Source organism: Eulemur rufifrons, chromosome 7 (assembly GCF_041146395.1).
Source record: "Eulemur rufifrons isolate Redbay chromosome 7, OSU_ERuf_1, whole genome shotgun sequence".
Lineage (NCBI taxonomy): Eukaryota > Metazoa > Chordata > Mammalia > Primates > Lemuridae > Eulemur > Eulemur rufifrons.
In genome coordinates this window covers 156019518-156042837 of record NC_090989.1, presented here as the reverse complement: position 1 = coordinate 156042837, position 23320 = coordinate 156019518, and the positions used below count along the sequence as shown (strand labels likewise).

Genomic DNA, 23320 nt, shown 5'->3' with positions numbered 1-23320 from the left:
CATAGCTCACTTTATTTTTAAAAATATTAAAACTTTAATCTTCTGAAACAATCTGGAAGTCTTATAGTTAAGTATATGAATCAAATGAACTGGATATATATTTTTTCTTTTTTATTATTATTTTTAAATCTTCCTCCTTTTTTCTTATTTATTGGATTTTAAAAAATTTAACTTTTAAGAAAATTTATGTTATTATTTATTACAGAACAGTTGTGCAGAAAACTAGTATTTTAGGGAATGAGATTGTAATTAATATTATAATTTGCCATATTACATACAGATTAGATTTTAAAATCTTCAATTAACAGCGCCTGTGGGAGACCAGAAGAATCTATATCCTTGTCAAAAATATTTTTATTTTTTTTGAGACAAAGTCTTACTCTGTTGCCCGGGCTAGAGTGCCATGGCGTCAGCCTAGCTCACAGCAACCTCAAACTTCCGGGCTCAAGCAATTCTTCTGCCTCAGCCTCCCGAGTAGCTGGGACTACAGGCATGCGCCACCATGCCCGGCTAATTTTTCTATATATATTTTTAGCTGGCCAGCTAATTTCTTTCTATTTTTAGTAGAGACGGGGGTCTCACTCTTGCTCAGGCTGGTCTCGAACTCCTGACCTGGAGCTATCCTCCCGCCTCAGCCTCTCAGAGTGCTAGGATTACAGGCGTGAGCCACCGCGCCCGGCCTCAAAAATATTTTAATATGGATACTTTTGAAAATCAAGATGATAAAAGCAGCATTTGTGGCAATATATTTGTATACACAAGGTTTATAGAAGATTACAGATGATTTCACTGTGCTTTGTGAAATTTCCTGGTTGTCATTATAGGAAAATTACCTCTGGTCCCTTACAGTTTCATCATTGTAGATCTACAAAGAAGCGAATGCCTTTGGAGGTTAAAAACACTGATTAAGGGATATTATGATAATAAAGTTTTCTGCAAAATAGCTTTCTTGTTTCTAATTAATGATTTAATCACAAATTTCTGTTAAGTCAGGAGAATTGACTTATTCAGTTGTATATCAGATTGGAAATAAGATTGTCTTGAATCTAATGTCCTGGAGAACAGATTACAAACCTCTTTCACATTGTGTTAACTTTACCATTGGATTACATGATGATCTCTACTTTTTAGAAGTATCCTATGCAAATGCTCTTTTGGTGTGAATCAATATTTCTTTTTAAAAAATTATAACTTTTTAATTAGTGAGTCAGAAATCATTATTTCTAGACAGATTGGCTATTGGTGTTTCACAAAGCTATGATTAAGGCTTATTGCTCTAGACTGGGCACAGTGGCTCACATATGTATCCTAGCGGTTTGGGAGACTGAGGTAGGATTGCTTGAGTTCTGGAGTTTGAGACCAGTCTGAGCAAGAGTGAGACCCCGTCTCTACTAAAAAAAAAAAAAAAAAAAAAAATAGAAAAATTATCTGGGCATGGTGGCTTCACCTGTAGTCCCAGCTATTTGAGAGGCTGAGGCAGGATGATCGCTTAAGCCCAGGAGTTGGAGGCTGTAGTGAAGCTGTGATGACGCCACTGCACTCTACCCGGCCAACAGAGCAAGACTCTGTCTCAAAAAAACAAAACAAAAAAAACTTTATTGCTCTGGAGCAGTGTTTTTCGAATTTTGTGAATCATAGTAACATATTTTACAATTTTTTTTTAAGAGATGGGGTCTCACTCTGTCATGGGCTGCAGTGCAATGGTACAATAATAGCTTACTGCAGCCACCAACTCCTGGGCTCAAGTAATCCTCTCACTTCAGCCTCCTGAATAGCTAGGACTACAGGTCTGAGGTGTGAGCCACTGTGCCTAGCTAATTTTTCTTTTTCTTTTTTCTTTGCCATAAGTATTTCTGGTTGTTTCTTTTTTTAAAGAGACAAGGCTTCATTATATTGCCACTGCACTTGGCCTCAATTTAACATTTTTTTTTTTTTTACATTGCAACCCAGTTCATACATTAAATGTATGAAAAAGAATGTTCTTGAGCGGTTTACTCCTACTTTGTGCAATTTATTCTGATATTTAAATTTCATTTCTTTTTACTTTAGAGCTGGTTGCAATTTATTAAATTGATTTTGTTAATTAAGATACTGTTTTAAAAAAGTTGCTGACTTTCAGAGATATTGAAATAAACTTTAAATTTTATTTTTATTTAGAATTATTTGGGTATATAGTTTCTTCATTATATTAAGTGTGTCACTTTATCTTTAATATTGTTTATGTAATAGGTTTTTCATATTGTTAAGCGATCAGTTTATGCTGATAATCCAGGCAGATCAGGACCTTTTAGGGGCTTACTTTTTAACTAAGAGTGTACTTTATCATTTTTCTCTTTTTTCTCCTATCCCCTTCATTTTTCTCTTTGAGGTTTTAAATTATTGGGGATCAGAGTTATAAAATTGGAGAGAATGGGCTGAGCATGGTGGCTCACATCTATAATCCCAGCACTTTGGGAGGCTCATGTGGGAGGACTGCTTGAAGCCAAAAGTTTGAGACTGGCCTGGGTAACATAGCGAGATGCTGTTGCTACAAAAAAAAAGAAGAAGGAGAGAATGAAATTTCAAAGTGTACTCTTTAAGCCATCTTTTCCCTGACTTTATACTCTGGAAAGTTAAGATTTCCCCTAGAATGTTAATAAGTGTTTTGCAAAGAGAATGTCCTTGGGGTCAGTCAGTTGGGTTGACGACTATTATTGGGTGCTAGCCCTGTGCTAAGCGTTTTATTTGCATTATGTTGCTTAATCCTCACAGCATTCCGTGAGGTAGGAAGAACACCATGAGTATATGGTTTTTCAGAAACAGAAAAAAGAAATGGTTCAGGAAAGAGAGAAGGAGACCCAGATATATCAAGATGACTGGCCAGGATAACTTGGAAACTCCCCTATTGCACACACATACTAATTCTTGGTAAACTGTTACAAACTCTTAGAAAAGGAAATCCCTAGGTGCCTCCCAAAATGAAGAGGGCCATGCTGGGCCACTCATTGGTTTATTAAGACTTGCTTTGTTAGCCAGGCGTGATGGGTCACGCCTGTAATCCTAGCACTATGGGAGGCCAAGGCAGGAGGATCCGCTTGAGCTCAGGAGTTGTAGACCAGCCTGAGTGAGAGTGAGACCCCGTCTCTACTGAAAATAGAAAAAATTAGCTGGGCGTGGTGGTGCACGCCTGTAATCCCAGCTCCTTGGGAGGCTGAGGCAGGAGGATTGCTTGAGCCCAGGAGTTTGAGGTTGCTTTGAGCTAGGCTGACACCACGGCACTCTAGCCCAGGTAACAGAGTGAGACTCTGTCTCAAAAAAAAAAAAAAAGAAAAAAAAAGACTTGCTTTGTGGCCTAACATATGGTCTACTCTAGAATATGTTTCATGTGTACTTGAAAGATATATATTCTACTCTTATATGGTGAAGTGTTCTGCATATATCTCTTAGGTCATGTGGTTTATAGTGTTCAAGCCTCCATTTCTTTACTGACTTTCTGTATGGTTGTCCTGGCCATTATTGAAAATGGAGGATACAGAGCTTCTGTTTGGGATAATGAAAAAGTTCTGAAAATAGATACTGGTAATGGTTATACAACATTGTGAACTACTTGATTCTGTTGAATTGTACACTTAAAATGGTTAAACTATTGGATATAAAAAGAAGGAATCAGGACCCTAAGAAAAGCCCAAGATTCTATTAAAGAAGTGGCTATTTGGAAAATGAATCAAAGAACTATTAGAAATAAAAGTTACAGATATTGAATTTAAAAACTTAAAGTTTAGACATAGCTGAAGATAGAATTAATGAACTATTAATAGAATATCTGGTAGGATAACTAATAATAAAGCTCCTAGAAATAAGAGATGAAAAATGTAAAAGAAGTTGAGACATGGACTAGAATTAGAAAGTTCAAAATGTACCTAAAAGGAGTTTCAGGAGGAGTGAATAGAGAAATGAGAAAGGTAATATTTAGAGATGTGACATTAGGATTTTACAAATTAATGAAAACAATGACCATTCAGATTCAAGAATTAAAGACAAAGAGATCTTAAAAGCAACCAGAGTGAAAGGATTCCTGCAAATAATAAAACAACAGACTATTCCATAGCAGTAATAAAGATCAGAAGATAGTAGAAAATGTCTTCATTATACTTTTGCAAATCTAGAAATATTGACCAAAAGAATTTTGGAGGGGAAAAAGTAGAACAAAAATTCTAGATAGGCCGGGCGCGGTGGCTCACGCCTGTAATCCTAGCACTCTGGGAGGCCGAGGTGGGCGGATCGTTTGAGCTCAGGAGTTCGAGACCAGCCTGAGCAAGAGCGAGACCCCATCTCTACTAAAAATAGAAAGAAATTATATGGACAGCTAAAAATATATATAGAAAAAATTAGCCGGGCATGGTGGCGCATGCCTGTAGTCCCAGCTACTCGGGAGGCTGAGGCAGGAGGATCGCTTGAGCCCAGGAGTTTGAGGTTGCTGTGAGCGAGGCTGATGCCACGGCACTCACTCTAGCCTGGGCAACAGAGTGAGACTCTGTCTCAAAAAAAAAAAAAAAAAAAAAAAAAAAAAAAAAAAAAAAAATTCTAGATAAATTGGAAGAGGACTGTTTGGAAAGAGGGAACAATAAAAGAAACTTAATATAGATGGTAAATATATTCCATATCAAAAAGTATTTTACAACAAAATATTTCAAAATGTGTTCTTCAGAGTGTTGATTTTAAAAAATGATTAAAATTCTTGGCAGTATATGGGAGAATGACTCAATGACCCTATGGAAGAATTTAAGGCTTAAGTACAAAAGAAAATATTAAGTATTATATAAAAATTAAGAACTTCTATTTAGCAAAAGACACTGACAAAAGCAAGAGTATATTACAGAAGCAAAAGCCTGAACAAATACATGATAAAAATGCTGAACCTAATTAGTAAGGAAAATTCAAATTAAATGAAATGCTATTTTTACACCTATCAGACTGCAAAAAATAAAGTCTGATACTGGCAAAGTGTTGTCAAAGATGTGGGGAAAATGAACACTTTTACTCACTGTTGGTGGAAACGTGAATGTTGCAATGACTTTGGAAAATAGTTTAGCCTCATCTGGTAAAGTTGAACATGTATATACCCTGTGACTTAGCAGTTCTGTTCCTAGATGTGTACCACAGGGATTTGGCTTGCACAAGAATAGTTTATAGTGTCATTGTTCGTTAAGCCGACAAAATAGCAGCACAGTATGGGGGTGAGGAGCAGCTGGAGGTATTTGTCTAGATTCAGATCTAGCTCTGTCACTTACTAGTTTTGTGACTTTTGGTTAGTTACTTACCCCCTCGTTGTGACTCCTTTTCCTCATCTGCAAATATAGTTCCTACCAGATCATACAGGGTTAATATGAGGGTTAAATAAATTCATATTTTGTAGCCTGTCTTATGTTGAGTGCTATTCAAATAGGCTACATGCAACAACATAGATGAATATAAAAAACATAATGTTGAGTTAAAGAAACAAGTTACAGAAAAAATACAATACCACACAATTTATATAGTTCAAAAGTATGTAACACTCAACAAAAGTTTAACAAGAAAATTGTTAAAATTTAGGAATGTTTAAACTCCTTGGAGGAAGGAAGAAGGCAGGTGGTACAGGGAGGGGCACATGGGAGATTTCTTTTCCTTAAGCTGGATAGTGGAATGCAGGTGATTTTCATTTTCTTTCTTTCTTTTTTTTTTTTTCTTTCGAGACAAGTCTTGCTCTGTTACCCGGCCTAGAGTGCCTTGGCATCAGCTTAGCTCACAGCAGCTTCAAACTCCTGGACTCAAGCGATCCTCCTGCCTCAGCCTCCTGAGAATCTAGAACTACAGGCGTGCGCCACCATGCCTGGCTAATTTTTTTCTATTTTTAGTTGCCCAGCTAATTTCTTTCTATATTTAGTAGAGACGGGGTCTTGCTCTTGCTGAGACTGGTCTCAAATTCCTGACCTCAAGCGATCCTCCCACCTCGGCCTCCCAGAGTGTTGGGATTATAGGCGTGAGCCACCACGCCTGGCCAGTGTGTGTGTGTGTGTGTGTGTGTATGTGTGTGTGTGTGTGTATTTATTTATTTTCTGCCAGGTTTGTGAGTCCACAGCATGACCTTAGCCAGCACTCACTTTAAATTAGTGTTTATTATGAAATAGAATACATATAAACATACATAGTCTAAAGAAAATGGGCCAGGTACAGTGGCTCACACCTGTAATCCCAGCACTTTGGGAGGTTGAGGTGGGAGGATCACTTGAGCCCAGGAGTTCAACGTTACAGTGAGCTGTGATTATGCCACTAGTGCTCCCTAGTTGGTCATGAAACCTTTTCATTGCATGGGGTTAACATGTAAAGTAGGACTAAATTCTGGTGATTATTGATTTTTAGTTTGAGTTTTAATGGCTAAATAGGATTCTTTTGCACAAATGCACAGATATTTTATATAACTAAGCCACCTACTATGGGACAGTATAGTAGGACATTTTTTTCCCCCTAGAGACAGGGTCTTGCTCAGCTAAGGCTGAAGTGTAGTGACTCAACTACAGTTCATTGCAACCTCAAATGCCTGGGCTCAGATCTTCCCACCTCAGCCTCCCGAGTAGCTGGGACTACAGGTGTGTGCCACCATACCCAGCTAATTTTTAAAATATTTTTGTAGTGGCGGAGTCTTGCTTTGTTGCCAGGTTGGTCTTAAACTCCTGGCCTCAAGAGATCCTCCTGCTTCCTCCTCCCAAAGTGTTGGGGTTACAGGCATGAGCCACCACACCTGGCCAAACATTTTTGACTCTTATGAACAACATTGAATATTTTATTCAATGTTGTTCATAAGACTGAAATCTTTGCTTGTATCTTTAATTATGGAAGTGGGCTTTTTCTTAATTGTACTGTTTTATTTCCTTTACTACAGGAAGGAATTGTTGAGAATCTTTTCAAATGGGCCCGAGAGGCTGATCAACCATTGAGGACATATTCTACTGGACTGTTAGGAGGTGCTATGGAAAATCAAGACATTGCTGCCAACTATAGGGATGAAAATTCACAGCTGGTAAGGACTGTGTTAGAATAAATTTTGCATAAAATGGTAGAATATTCACAAGTTCTTGCTTGCTACCTGAATCTGAATAGGTAGGTCCTATTTATTACCTGGTACTGGAGCATAGCTATAATTTTAATATTACTTTCCATAAGAGTTTTGATTTTACTTTTTTTGAACTTGAAAATAGCTGTTTTAATCTTGTCAAGAATCATGACATTTTATGACAAATAAAGAATAGTACTATTCCATTTCTTTCCGTCCCCAACATTTGTGTTATGAAAATTTTCAAAGTTGGAAGCATTTTATAGTAAACAATTGTATATGCATCACCTAAATTGTGAACATTTTACTATACTTATTATATATTCATCCACTTGCCCTTCCTTTTATCTAGCCACCCTTCTAATTAAAAAAAAAATTGCAGTTCAAAGTAAATTGCACACGTAATCCCCCTCTCTTTTTAAAACTAAGCACAATGCTACTCTCTAGGGTTGACCTAAAGAGTAAATACTTAAAAGAAAAAGTAAAAAAATAAATGAACTTGAAAAATAGATTATGGAGCCCCTGATAGCCAGGCTGCAACTATGTGAGCAACAAAATAAATGACAGTATTGCATTATGACTCAAAGAATAAAATAATTATCCATGGGTCTATATTGATATAAAAAAAAAAAAAAGAAAAATAGATTATGTAATTGGGTACAATAGAGATGATAATACCTATCAGAATACAACTTAATAGATTTAAGAAACCTTCATGTTTGATTATCAGAGACACTTTTTAAAAATTATAAATATATCTCGTTTCTGCCTCTTCAGGTGTGATTTTTGAGTCCAACTTGACCTAAACAGATCACTTGGAAATGATGTAGTTTATGTGTAGATCTTCTGGTTTGGGTTCTGTGGGAAATTTTATGGGGAACAAGACTAGCTTTTGCTTCCTCAGATTGTAGGAATCAACTCAACATACTTATCATATCTTTACTATTACCAGGCATTGGGCTAAGTACATGAGTATCTAGTTCTTCTTAAGTAGAAATAAGAATTATTAAATATTATTTAATTAAGATGCAGAAAGACCACCTCTTTTATTCTAATATCTGTTGATAGGTGGCAATCGTACTTCGAAGACTGAGGGAGCTACAGCTTCAGGAAGTGGCTTTGCGGCAAGAAAATAAGCGTCCCAGCCCACGAAAGCTCTCTTCTGAACCCCTTTTGCCTCTGGATGAGGAAGCTGTGGATATGGACTACGGTGACATGCCTGTAGATGTAGTGGATGGAGACCAAGAGGAAGCTTCTGGAGACATGGAGATCTCCTTTCATCTTGATTCAGGCCATAAGACCAGTAGCAGAGTGAACTCAGCAACCAAACCTGAGGAAGGAGGATTGAAGAAAAACAAGTCAGCAAAACAGGGTGACAGAGAGAACTTTAGGAAAGCCAAGCAAAAGCTGGGTTTCTCGTCTTCTGATCCAGATCGCATGTTTGTTGAGCTGTCTAACAGCAGCTGGTCAGAAATGTCCCCCTGGGTGATTGGCACCAATTACACCCTTTATCCTATGACTCCCGCTATTGAGCAGCGACTCATTCTCCAATACTTGACCCCTCTAGGAGAATATCAGGAGGTAAGTTTGTTGGGAAGAGTATTGTTTATACTTTGGAATGATTGTGTTTATTTCTGTTTTTTTTTTTTTTTTTTTGAGGCAGAGTCTTGCTCTGTCACCCTGGCTAGAGTGCAGTGGTGTCATTCTAGTTCGCTGCAACCTCAAACTCCTGGACTCAAGTGATCATCCTGCCTCTGCCTCCCGAGTATCTGGGACTATAGGCACTTGCCACCACATCAGGCTAATTTTTCTATTTTTTGTAGAGATGGGGTCTTGCTCTTGCTGAGGCTGGTCCCAAGCTCAAACGATCCTCCTGCCTCAGCCTCCTAGAGTGCTAGGATTACAGGCGTGAACCACCACGCCTGGCCTGTGGTAGCATTTTATACAATGATATGTTCTTTACTACAAATAAGTCTTTGCCCAAAACTTGTAAAGTCTTATGCAGGTCACTTCTTGATAAGGTCTGTTTGATCACAGAGCATTCATATGTTTATCTTCATAAGGAAAGGGAGAAGTGCCTCATTACTTTAATCTTCTATCCTCATAGAAAACAAAGCCAAAACCTAAGAACTGTTTTTGGTTTTCATTTCAGTTACTTCCCATATTCATGCAGCTTGGATCACGGGAGTTGATGATGTTCTATATTGACCTGAAACAAACTAATGATGTCCTACTTACATTTGAGGCACTCAAGGTAAGTTTCTTAAAAGTATTAGATCACTAAGCATTTTATTGACAGACCTGTGCCGCTGTATTTCAGCATATAGTTTCTCTGTATTGTGTTGCTCAGGTTATTTCTTTTGCCAGATGTGTCAGAATAATAGCATTCTTAGAAGAAATGAAGCTTACCAAGTGTCTGTAGAGAAATTTAGGAGTTAATCCTAATGGGCTGAATGTTGAGATAGAAAATGGAATCTAGACCTGCGAGTGGCCTCAGTTATTGTTGATGAATAGGAATGGAAAACTATGTATGATAGTACTTTTTTTTTTTTTTTTTTGAGACAGAGTCTCACTCTGTTGCCCAGGCTAGAGTGAGTGCCGTGGCGTCAGCTTAGCTCACAGCAACCTCAGACTCCTGAGCTCGAGCGATCCTCCTGTCTCAGCCTCCCGAGTAGCTGGGACTACAGGCATGCACCACCATGCCCGGCTAATTTTTTCTATATATATTTTTAGCTGTCCATATAATTTCTTTCTATTTTTAGTAGAGATGGGGTCTCGCTCTTGCTCAGGCTGGTCTCGAACTCCTGAGCTCAAACGATCCGCCCACCTCGGCCTCCCAGAGTGCTAGGATTACAGGCGTGAGCCACCGCGCCCGGCCTGATAGTACTTTTTAATGTCATACTGCCTTTTAGATATCCCCTCTATTAGCCAATAACACTTTTTCTAAACTTTTAACTATATACATATTGTATAATGTTAGATTATCTAGGGTGAACAAAATATAAACCAAAAAATGAGTAAAGAAATAGCAGGCAGATCCAAACTCAGTAAAGGGAGATGACTTCCTAGGTTGCAAAGGGATAAAACATGAAAGGGCAGATAAGTCTGGTCCACAGGGTCCACACTTACCCATGATAACTACGGTGTTCTAAATGTAGAGAGATAAACTGGATGAATAACCTTGTGGCTATCATACAGTTCTGTGCGCAGGTAACTATTGAACAAAGTATAGATGGGTCACAACAGTGCTCAGGCTGGTCTTGACTCTTAGCTTCAAGCAATCCTCCTGCCTTGGCCTCCCAAAGTGCTAGGATTATAGGCATGAGACACCTCGCCCAGCCAATAATTGTTATTTTCTTCACGATTTCTAGGATTGTTATGGTGTTGTTCATGTTATACAAATTTTTAAATAGTAATTTTAATGATTTTATCCCTGAATGGTACTTTGTTCAATAGTTACCTGTTAGGTAGAACTGTATGATAGCCACAATGTTATTTACCAGTTTACCTCTCTCTATTCAGATTACCTTAATTATCATAGATAGATATGGACTTGGTGGGCTATACTTGCCCTCCTATGTTTAGCCCCTTTGCAACCTGTGAAATCATTTCCCTTTACTGAGTTTGAGTCTGCCTGCTATTTCTTTAACCAACGTTTAGTTTATGTTTTCCCTTTGCTGAAGAGTTTATTTTTCTAAACCACTTGGAACTGTATTTTTGCCTTCATTCTTTGGTGAACATTTCTTGAGTGCTTTTCATGGGCCAGGTGCTATTTAGGTTGGTCCAAAAGTAATTATGGTTTTGGTCTGTGAATTTTAAATCATTATAACTAGGCTCAAACACATCTTTATTAATCAAAATAAGAATCATTACAATCAACACTTTTTGCCAATGAGAAATAAGTTTGTTTATGCCTGTAGCATAAAAATCTGTGCTTTGGGATTCGACGAACTCTTGGAAAAATTTTCTGTATCCTGCGTGTTTGTGAAAGTGTTTTCCCTGCAAAAAGTTGTTGAGATGCTTGAAGAAGTGGTAGTTGTTTGGCGAGAGGTCAGGTGAATGTGGTGGATGAGGCAAAACCTCGTAACCCAATTCATTCAACTTTTGAAGCGTTGGTTGTGCAATGTGTGGTCAGGTGTTGTGGTGGAGAAGAATTGCATCCTATCTGTTGACCAATGCCGGCTGCAGGTGCTGCAGTTTTCAGTGCATCTTGTAGATTTGCTAAGCATACTTCTCAGATGTGATGGTTTTGCTGGGATTCAGAAAGCTGTAGTGGATCAGACCGGCAGCAGACCACCCAACAGTATCCAAGACCTTTATTTGGTGCAAGTTTGGCTTTGGGAAGTGCTTTGGAGCTTCTTCTCGGTCCAGCCACTGAGTTGGTTACTGGTTGTTGTATAAAATCTACTTTTTGTTGCATGTCACAAAGCGATCGAGAAATGGTTCATTGTTGTTACGTACAAGAAGAGAAGATGACTCTTGAAAATGACAGGTTTTTTTGATTTTTGGTCAGCTCATGAATCACCCACTTACCGAGCTTTTCCACCTTTTCAATTTGCCTCACATGCCAAACGACCACAGAATGGTCGACGTTGAGTTCTTTGGCAACTTCTCCTGTAGTTGTAAGAGGATCAGCTTCGATGATTGCTCCCAATTGGTCATTGTCAACTTCTGATGGCTGCCGGGCATTGCCCTCCTTATCTTAAAGGCTCTCTCATCTCCGTTGCAAAACTTTTTGAACCACCGCTGCACTGTATGTTTGTTAGCAGTTCCTGGGCCAAATGCATGATTGATGATGTGAGTTGTCTCTGCTGCTTTATGACCCATTTTGAACTCGAATAAGAAAATCACTGGAATTTGCTTTTTGTCTAACATCATTTCCATAGTCTAAAATAAATATAAACAGCAAGTAATAAATCATTAGCAAAAAAACATAAAGCGAGAAATGTGCATTAAAATAATTTATAACATAACCACATTTAAGAATGTATTCCAATATCAAATGGCAAATTTCGATAATGCTAAAACTGCAATTACTTTTGCACTAACCTAAATATGTTTGGGTGCTAGGGATACAAAGAGGCCAGTAAGTAAAAAAGTAAATCTTAAGTCTGCTCTTTACGATTTGGTTAAGAGAGACAGACATGTAAACTTATGATTTCTTTTAAATATTACAGATGTGAAAAAAAAGTAGGGACACAAAGGAGGGAGAGGTCTCTTCTTCCTGAGAGATGGTAATTTTCAGAATAGACCTTATAGAAGAGACACTTTAAAACGTCTCAAAGTCAGAACTTTATTACTGATATTCCAGAGCTACATCGTCCAGTAGAATTTTGTGTGATGATGGAAATGTTCTATGTCTGTGCTGTTCAATACTGTGGCTACTAGCCATATGTGACTTTTAGCATTTAAAATGTAGCTAATGTCTAGCCATGTATGGCCAATAACTACTGCATTGGATAGTACAGTTCCAGAATATATTAAAATGGAATAGAAATGAGGAAATTTGCCTTTCAGCCCTCAGAAATTTTAAACTTGTAGGAGGTCAGACATTAATGGAGTAAAATGTGTCCCTACATGTGGGATGTGTTGTATATGTGTGTATAAAGTATGTAAACTTGGCCGGGCATGGTGGCTCATGCCTGTAATCCTAGCACTCTGGGAGGCCAAGGTGGGAGGATCACTTGAGGTCAGGAGTTTGAGACCAGCCTGAGCAAGAGCGGGACCCCGTCTCTACTAAAAATAGAAAAAATAAGCCAGGTGTGGTGGTGCGAGCCTGACCCAGCTACTCAAGAGGCTGAAGTAGGATGATTGCTTAAGTCCAGGAGTTTGAGGTTGCTGTGAGCTAGGCTGTTGCCACAGCACTCTAGCCCAGGTAACAGAGAGAGACTCTGTCTGAAAAAAAAAAAAAAAAAAAAAAAAAGTGTGTAAAAATCAAGATTAATACTTTGAACAGTGAGATGAAGTTGGAGGTCAGAGTTGTTACCACTGGCCCAAAGATATTGCTTTCAGATGCAACTTCTAGTCCTGAACAGGATGCAGTGGAAGAAGGGAATTGAGGCAGTTGCTATTTCTATACGTTTTTGTGTGGGGAGTTTTAAGGGGTATCACACAGGGTTTAGTTGCATCTTGGGGTGAAGACTGGGTCGGATTTTGGTAGAGACTTGTGTAACAGACAAAAAATAGGATAATGAGAGAAGGAATTTGAATTTTATTGAAGGATTATCCTGAGCCTGGGTGTTAAGAGAACTTCTAAAGAGGGCACGTACACCTGTTATTTTGCTGTTGACCTTGGTGAGATTTGTTCAGGTAATCATGTAATTGCACATCTATATTGTCTGTGCCTGGAAGGCACCTTGGTGGAAACAAGAGGGGGAGCTGTCCACATTGGCCTCGGTTCAGAGTAATCAAACAAGCTGCTACTTGCATTGCATTCCTTATCCGTAAAATTGTGCAGGAGAGCCCAGAAAGGCTAGTGAGAATCGAACAGGAAGTTAACTGAACTTAAAAAACTTTTAAATGTCTATTTAAAATGCATTCTGGGCTGGGCGCGGTGGCTCACGCCTGTAATTCTAGCTCTCTTGGAGGCCGAGGCGGGTGGATTGTTTGAGGTCGGGAATTCAAGACCAGCCTGAGCAAGAGCGAGACCCCGTCTCTACTAAAAATAGAAAGAAATTATCTGGCCAACTAAAAATATATATAGAAAAAATTAGCCGGGCATGGTGGCGCATGCCTGTAGTCCCAGCTACTTGGGAGGCTGAGGCAGTAGGATCGCTTAAGCCCAGGAGTTTGAGGTTGCTGTGAGCTAGGGTGACGCCACAGCACTCACTCTAGCCCGGGCAACAAAGCGAGACTCTGTCTCAAAAAAAAAAAAAATTGCATTCTGGTTAGCTCTAAAAATTTATTCGTTTTGATAATTTGCTCAAGATTGTTCTTTTAGGATATATTGAGGATCAATTTAAAAGAAGGCAAAGTTTAAGACTTTTAGTTGATTCAGTGTTTGAAACAAAGCTAGAATGTAGAGCTGAATATATTAGGTCATTAAATATGAAATGTCCAATTTCAGATTAAAAGTTTAGTTTATTATATCTCAAACAAGAAGCAGTGCAATTAATCAAAGTATGGGCCTAAACTATCGATGCAGTTTTGCCATCTTAAATGGTAGCTTGCTTATGCCAGCAGTGAAGAAACCTGGAGAGCGAATGATGATGAAATCATGAAAGGCGTTTTCCACAGCTTGTTGAGAATTGGTTATTTTTCCTTGTAAAAAGTGGTCCAAAGCCTGGAAGAAGTGGTAGTCAGTTGCTGCAAGGTCTGGTGAATATGGTGAATGACAAGAGAATTTCTAAGTTCAGCTTCTGTAGTTTGAGCACTGTTGTTTTTTGCAACATACAATCTTATAAGAGTATTGGCCTGTCTCTGTTGACCAATCTCCACTGCTTAATGGCAAACATCCTCATCATTTCATTGAATTCATTGCAGTAGACATCCGGTATAATCAATTGACCAGGTTTCATGAAGCTGTAGTGGATAATACCAGTGCTGGACCACCAAACAGACACCATAAGGTTTTCTTGATGAATATTCGGTTTTGGACTATGTTTCAGCATTTCATCTTTATCCAATCATTGTGCCGAATCCTTGAGATTGTCAAACAGAATCCACTTTTCATCACACGTAACAATACAGTGTAGAAATGGTTCGCCTTTATGTCGTGACAGCAAAGAAAGGCAAGCTTTGAGAGGATTTCTCTTCTGATGCCTGTTTAATTCATGCGGTACCCATCTATCCAGCTTCTTTACCTTTCCCATTTGTTTCAAGTGGTCCAATATTGTTGGAATAGTAATGTTAAAACTTACTGCTAATTCACACGTAGGTTGAGATGGATTCGCTTCCACTACAGCTTTCAGCTCATCATTATTATCCACCTTGGTCACATGTCACACCCCACATGGTTCATTTTCAAGATTAAAATCACCAGAATGGAACTTCTCAAACCATTGATGTACTGTGCATTCATTAGCCACATCCTTCCCAAATACTCCATTGATATTTTGAGCTGTCTGCGCTGCATTGGTTCCACGATGGAACTCATGTTCAAAAATAACATGAATTTTTGACTTATCCATGGTTTCACAAAAACTGCTTTTAAAAAAAAATTGAAAGATAATCAAGCCAAAATGTGCATTTAAAAGAATGAGGATGTACCTTCACAATAAAATAAAAACGAAAAAACAAGAAATGTCGAAGTAAAATGTCAGAGATATCAACTGCCAAACTTAGTACTTGAGGAAATTGGACATTCCCTACTTAATAACCTGATATTAAAAGGATTAAAATGGAAAAGTTAGCAAAAGTCCTTTAGGGAAGCTATGTAATAATAAAATGATTGGATGGTTATATAATTATTTATAGCAATACTTTTAATTTCTTATGTCTTACCTTCATAAAAACCTTGGTGTTAGGAGGAAAAAGAGGAATGTTACAGAATCTTAGCTTTTTGTTTTCCTTAAACGATATTGGCTTTTCTTCTTTTGTGAGGGGCTGGTTGTCTACTTAGAGGGCTATTATATTTAGCAGCCTAACTTAATATTATGTCAAGAGATTTTGTGATTTTTCTAGATTGTTTTGTGGTGGTAATTTGTGTCCTTGTTGTTTAGCACCTAGCGTCTCTCCTGCTCCATAACAAATTTGCCACAGAATTTGTTGCACATGGCGGAGTACAGAAATTATTGGAAATTCCTCGTCCTTCTATGGCTGCCACTGGTGTATCCATGTGCTTGTATTACCTGTCCTACAACCAGGATGCCATGGAAAGAGTAAGTACAGTCTGTTCAGGTCTATGGGCATGGGATTGGGTTGGGGATAGTCTCTTTAAAAGAGCACATTTGCAGAATAATTTTTGGTTAAGAAAAAATGAATAGTTGAAGGAGTAGATTTTAATGAAAGAAGCAAGGAACATGAATTTCTGGTCTTCACAAAGCATTCTAAAAATGTAAAATTGTCTTCAGATATGCCAGTAATAATTAAAAAAATGTAAAATTGTTTATAAAAGGTCCTATTTTTTTTTCTGACTTTACTGGGAAAATGCAGGATGGATTGGAGTCTAGGAGCTTTATTTAGTCTTTGCCACTTCTGTGGCATTAAGATTAATCTTCAGGCACTTTGGATCTCCCTAAGTAGAGGGACATTTTTGAGTCATTTATTGTAGAAACAATAGATGATGCTTTGTGTATATTAACAGATAGTTTGTGATGGAGATAATAAGATCATTCCAGCTGTTCTCAGTGCTGCAGGCATTCCTCATTTGGTTCTGCTGTTTTTTTAGTTAAGACTTTTTCATATTTAGTGATTTTTTTATTTTATTTTATTTTAAAGAATTGTAAATGGGTAGTACGTTTGTAAAGTGATTGGCCCCTGGGCACCCCCTGGAAAGCTCTTGTTTCTATGCCTGGAACATTTTTCTAATATTCTATGTAGTGTGTCTTTTGTGGTAGAGTGAAACTGGTAAATTTCTTCTTGAGCTATATCTTTACTTATTTTTTAATAAGATAATCAGCTTTAATTTTTTTTCCTTTTGAGTTCAACATTATGGAAGATAGGTAGTCTTTTGAGAATAGTAAACTAATCTGTATGTGTATATACAAAGTTAATTATGGCTAAGATAAAGGAAAAAAGTACCAAACAAACCTGGGGAATGCTTTACAATTTAATTATCTGACCCATAGTAGACATCAAAATGTGTATGACTGAATCAGTGAGCGAAAGGACACTAAACCTGTAGACTTAGTATCATAAGGCTCAAGCTACTTTTATCACCTCGGAGAAATCCTGTAACTTCTCTGAGAGCTTCTTCCTCATCTGTTAAGTGGGAATCCTAATACCTATGTAACAGAGCCATTGTGAGTATTAAATGATATAAATATTTGTTGGCACTTAGTAAGTATAAGTTGAATTTAAATACTTATCTAATATTAGGTTGTTTTCAGGTTTGGAATGGATTATGTTCTAAAATTGCAATTGTGAAGTAAACTTTAAGAATGACTTGACTGGGAATGATCATTGTATTTTGCAAAGATATCTATACTGGTGAATTTTTCGTCTCATTCTGAGGCTCCTTTGCCCTTAAATTTAAAAGCTTTATGTTTTATTTTTATTTTTTGCAGGTTTGCATGCATCCCCACAATGTTTTGTCTGACGTGGTGAACTATACCCTGTGGTTAATGGAGTGTTCTCATGCTTCAGGATGCTGCCATGCTACCATGTTTTTCTCAATTTGCTTTTCATTCCGGGCTGTCTTGGAGCTCTTTGACCGCTATGATGGTCTTCGCCGTCTGGTGAACTTGGTGAGATTCTTTCATTGGTTTTTCTCTCTAGAAGTAGGGGTTCTGCTTATGTTGGCTACCCTTCAGTAACACACCATTGAAGAAAGAAACCTTCTGATTGAAGGAGTTTTGTTATTATTTATGTGAAATCTTTTTTCTCCATTCACAAGTTTCTCTTTTTCTTTAGCGGTTAGAGGACTCTGTGTACCATTGTAGATTAGCCTTGGATATAGTATTCTTATGGAGGAATTGCTATTCATGATCTTTCTAAAAGCAATGGCTTTATGCCTGCGTTTCTTTCACCATAATTAAAAGCTCTTATCATTTTTCAGTATAGGTTTAATGTTTGGCTCTCTTATAGCTACTGTTAGCATGTTGTATATGTAGATATACTTTGATGTTTGTCAATCTTGTTGAGCAGTGGTCCCCAACCATTTTGTCACCAGGGACCGGTTTCATGGAAGACAATTTTTCCATGGACCATGGTGGGGGTGGGGGATGGTTTCGGGATGATTCAAGTGCATTACATTTATTGTACAGTCAAACCTCTCTGCTAATGTTAATATGTATTTACAGCCTCTTTTCCACACTAGCATCACCGCCTCAGCTCCACTTCATCAGCTTATCAGGCATTAGATTCTTATAAGGAGCAAGCAACCTAGATCCCTGGCATGTGCAGTTTACAGTAGGGTTTGGGCTCCTATGAGAATCTAATGTCGCTGCTGATCTGACAGGAGGCAGAGGTTATGTGGTGATATGAACTATGGGAAGTAGATGTAAATCCAGGTGAAGCTTTGTTTGCTTGCCTGATGCTCACCTCCTGCTGTGCAGCCTGGCCTGGTTCCTAACAGGCCACGAAGTTACTGGTCTGTGGCCTAGGGGTTCAGGACCACAATTGTTGAGCATAATAGTTTACCAAATCCTTTACCCCCTTTTTTATCCTTTTACTTTTCTCTTCCTTCCTGTTCTCTCCCCTACTTTCTGCCCCACTCTTTTCCCTCTTTGTTAATAGATCAGTACTTTGGAGATTCTGAATTTGGAAGATCAGGGTGCACTTCTGAGTGATGATGAAATATTTGCTAGCCGCCAAACTGGGAAACATACCTGCATGGCCTTGCGCAAGTACTTTGAGGCTCACCTGGCTATTAAATTGGAACAAGTGAAGCAATCACTTCAGAGGACTGAGGGTGGCATCCTTGTCCACCCTCAACCCCCGTACAAGGTGAGAGGACCTTCTCTTACAAGGGAAAGTTCTAACACTCTCTGTAGCATCTTCAGCCTGAAACTCACATTTAGATCAGTGGAATCTCTGCAGGATATACATGGTTGCATTATCCTTTCCCTGTATTGAGGCAGAACAATTGAAAATGGAGGTAATAGATTAATTTTAAGGACTTATTTTGCTCCTGGTTGTAAGTTGCTACTTTTTTTGAGGGGATACTAGAACTAAAAGATAAACTAAAGTATGTGTAAGAGGGCTTTCTTTTATGACAGGTACTAGATATCCTGCTTCCTATGTGGACTTTCTTTCCTGAAAGGGTGTGCCTATAACTTCACTTCTCTGTCATTCTGGAACTTAATATGTTTTGGGATCAAGATCAGTGTCTGCATGTTTTAAAAATCACAAATTGAAAAGAAATCAATTACATGGTGCTTCTTTCTCTTCTTGAGCTGTGAAATATATGCACAAAAGAACCTTTTGTTATCATTTTGGGCAAAATGTATTGTGAATCTACTTATAAATAAAGTAAACAAAAGATTATGGCTGGGTACAGTGGCTCATGCCTGTAATTCTAGCACTCTGGGAGGCCAAGGCAGGAGTATCGCTTGAGCTTAGGAGTTCTGGACCAGCCTGGGTGAGACCGAGACCCCATCTCTACTAAAAATAGAAAAAATTAGCTGGGCATGGTGGCGCATGCCTGCAGTCCCAGTTCCTTGGGAGGCTGAGGCAGGAGAATCACTTGAGCCCAGGAGTTTGAGGTTGCTGTGAGCTAGGCTGACGCCACAGTGCTCTAACCTGGGCAACAGAGTGAGACTCTGTCTCAAAAACAAAACAAAAAGCCCCCACAAAGATTAAAACAGTATATAGTCATTATTTCACGTATGGGCTATTGACTCAAGAATTGTGGAATTTGAAAGCTGTTGTTACTTAGCTTTATTTTTAAAACCTATTGGTCAGTGAGCTGTGCTTGAGAAGGTAGCAGGCAGGTGATAGTTATATATAATAATAACATATATCTCTCCTTTATAGGCATGTTCATATACTCATGAACAGATTGTGGAAATGATGGAGTTTTTGATAGAATATGGACCAGCGCAGCTGTATTGGGAACCAGCTGAAGTCTTCCTCAAACTTTCTTGTGTGCAACTCTTGTTGCAGCTTATTTCTATTGCCTGCAATTGGAAGACCTATTATGCAAGGTGGGACTAGAGAGAGGTTTCAAATGAAGTTTGATCCTGCTTTTTGCTAAAGTTGATGTTGGTTTGCACATGGTGTATGCTTAACAAACATTCGTTGAATTGAATTGAAATTTTGGACTTGAATCTGAGAAACTAAATTAAACATGAAAATACGGTTTTTAATTTACAGGGTGCTTGTTTATATATATGGTCTTGGTGATTGTAAATATTGCATAATAGGCAAAGATCAACATCTGTACTCTCAGAGAAGTTATATAATTTACATGGCTGCAGCTGCAGAGCTGGGGTTAAAGTCTCACCTTGAGGCTAGAGTCCCGTATTCTTTGGTACTTACACTTCAAATGTCTTGCTACTACTTGACAACCATGTATAATGTTTATCTTACTTTTGCATAATACTGTCTTTTTACTCTTGGAATTCAACACACTATTATGATTTTCATAATTCAGTTAAGGGCAGAGCAGAGCCCTTAACTGAGAGCAGAGCAGGATGGGGCTCAGAAAAGGGCAGCTGATACAATCAGGAGGTTGGGTGGGTTCTATTTGTAGGTGATGTAAAAAGAATTAAAACTCTATTTTGGAAAAGACTGGCGTCTGAAGAGAAGATAGTAACAAAGTTTATAAACAGCAGTTCTTGACCTTCTTTCCCTATTCATCCACTGCCATAAAGATAAGAGGGGCTTATTTAGGGTGAATATAGTTTCTTTGCTTATCCCAGGATTAAATATAGGCGGATACTTTTGGAGCAGCTTTTCTTAAACTTTTGGTCTCAGGACCCCTTTACCATATTAAAAACCATATTATTGAGAACTCTAAAGAGTTTTTGTTTTTTGTGTTATATCTATTAATGTTTACTGTGTTAGAAATTAAAACTGAGAAAAATGTAAAAATATTTATGCATTTATTTAAAAATAATGTGAACCCATTGCATGTTTGCATTTTTTATGAAAAATTTCCAAAATAAAAACAGATAATTTTAGCAAGTTTTTAAACATGTCTGGCTTAATATCTCATATCTGCTTCGTATTCAATCTCACACACCACATAATCTCTGGAAGACTCCAGTATACACTTGTGAGAGAATGAGAGTGCAAAAGGAAAACAGCTTCTTAGTACTGTTATGAAAATAGCTTTGACTTCACCATCCCTTCTGAAAGGGTCTCGGGGACTTCTAGGTGTAGTTTTCAGTGACGATATTTTTAGAACCACTATTTTAGAATATTGAAAAGAAATATGTTTATTTGGAGAACTCAAAAGATGATGAAAGCTCAAAAGATAATTAGGAAGGGTATAAATACATTTTTGACTGGTAAATGCATATTGGATTATTAAAAAATATCAGTAAATGTCCTTGATTTAAAAAGTTTATTTTTAAAAATAAAATTAATAAATGCTTGTTTCTGCTTTAGAATATAAGAACCTTATAAAGAGAAAACTACTCTTAGCCACTGTTAATTTCCTGCTAGTTTTTTCCATGTTTGTAAATATATATAATTGAGATTATACTAATCAAATTCATCCTTTTTATGAATATTTTGAAATATAGAAAGGTATAGAATAGTATAACTGCTCCAGCCTTAACCAGGGCTGGCATGTTGCTGTATTTGCTTCTTCCTCAATTCTTCCTCAATTCCTTCTTCTGCCTCCCCAGAGTGACCATTCTTCTGAATTTGGACTGTGTTCTCTCCATTTATGTATTTATACTATACATATCTATGTGTCCATAAACAATAATATAATACTGCTTTGTATGTTTTAAAATTATATATTTTCCTAAATGCATCTTTTGCAACTTGCTTTTTTCATCTTATGTTTTTGAGATTTATACATGTTGATATTTATTTAAACTGCTGTATTTCTATACTACAGTTTATCCCCCTATTGATGGACATTTACTGGGGTTTTTTTGTTTTTGTTTTTCTATTAAAGAAATCATATTATAACCTCCCTTTGGAGTCTCTCTTAAGGATATGATGTGTAGAACCTGGGTTGTAGGGTGTCTGCATTTTTACATTTATTGGATATTGCCAAATTATAAAATGTTAATACCATTTTACTCTCCTATCAGTATACAGGAACTTTCATTTCCCTATCTTCTTGCTGATATTTGGTATTGTCAGATTTTTAACTTTGTATCCTACATTTTCTATTGCATTAATGTATTTTGAGCCCTTTCCCTCATCCTTTAGAGTTCTTTGAAAATGATTGTCAGTGGATGCAGAGTAGTTTGTCATTTGGGTATACTATAATCTAACACATATATTCCTGTTGTGTATGTGGATTTTCTAATTCGTTTGCTATTTTAAATGATGTGGTAATGGACATCTCAATACATAAATAATTATTTGTACTTCTCATTATTTCTTTGTGACAGATTGCTAAGGTGAAATTTCTGGGCCAAAGTTTATGAACATTTTAGACTTTTGTTTCATATTTCCAGATTACTTTCTAGAAAGCGTGTACTAATTTCTAGTCCCACTAAAACTTTGAGAGCATTATATTTATATTGTCTCTATATGTACTCAGCAGCATTGGAGATTATTCTTTGTTTTCAATCTTAGCAGTTTGATAGGTAAAAAGTTCATCCGTATATTTTTGGGAGTAATGTCATGGTGACTTACAAATCCTCTCTTGATGCCAGTAGCTAGTCATAGAACCACACAGGTAGTGGTTCTGGTCTATTGTGTGTCTGCCTACCTGTCTGTCTGTGTGTCTCTCTCTTTTTTTAACTGTTATTATTTCTTTTGGCTGTATTCTAGTTTCCTTTTGACTAATTATTCTTCCTATCCAGGAATGATACTGTGCGCTTTGCTTTGGATGTCCTGGCTATTCTCACTGTGGTGCCAAAAATCCAGCTCCAGTTGGCAGAATCAGTGGACGTGCTGGATGAGGCTGGCTCTACCATCTCTACTGTAGGTAGGTTGTACCTTGCCATTTTTGTTGTTTTTGGCCTGCTTTTGTTTTCCTTTGTTATTCTGGTTGTGGTTACTCATCTGATTTTGGGATATTAGAACAAAAAGTAGTAGAGTCCCTTGTTAGTAGTGCCAGACAGTTTCATATAAGGGAGTTATGCTAGTAAACAAAGGTTTTCTGAGTGGTATCAGCATTTCTGCTGTAATAGTACATGTGCATTCCTGAAAACCTTATACTCTGCAGAGTCTTGCACCAAAAATAAAGTTTATGGGAAAATGGGTTGGGGGCTGATAGTAAAAAACTTCAGCAACCTGTACACTAAAAGCAGCCAGTAATTGGCAAGTAGCTCAAAATGGGTAGAAACTGTCATATACACAAAAAAAGGAAAATTTTGTTTGAAAATATACTTTATTAAGAGCAGGGCTGATGAGGGTATTGCTGAAGTGAGTATGGGCAGCAGTGTGACTGGCCGTGGGTCCTAGGATGCACCACTCTGGCGAGAAAGCCCCAGGCTCAGGCACTTGTTATTGATATTCTTAATATAGTAGGAAAGATTTTTACTGACACTATAGCAGCAAAGCTGAGGGCTT

At 37.7% G+C, this 23320-nt stretch overlaps 1 protein-coding gene across 11 annotated transcripts in view; it reads left to right on the top strand.

The window, feature by feature from the left end:
• Window positions 1–23320, top strand: part of DCAF1 (DDB1 and CUL4 associated factor 1) — a 70511-nt gene that overhangs the window by 23518 nt on the left and 23673 nt on the right. For all 11 annotated transcript variants that reach the window (XM_069475780.1, XM_069475778.1, XM_069475773.1 and 8 more), the window contains 8 exons: window positions 6902–7039; window positions 8141–8653; window positions 9225–9326; window positions 15733–15891; window positions 17239–17418; window positions 18410–18619; window positions 19649–19818; window positions 22609–22733. In XM_069475780.1, coding sequence (XP_069331881.1) covers window positions 6902–7039; window positions 8141–8653; window positions 9225–9326; window positions 15733–15891; window positions 17239–17418; window positions 18410–18619; window positions 19649–19818; window positions 22609–22733 — 1597 coding nt within the window. The remainder of the gene's footprint in view (window positions 1–6901; window positions 7040–8140; window positions 8654–9224; window positions 9327–15732; window positions 15892–17238; window positions 17419–18409; window positions 18620–19648; window positions 19819–22608; window positions 22734–23320) is intronic.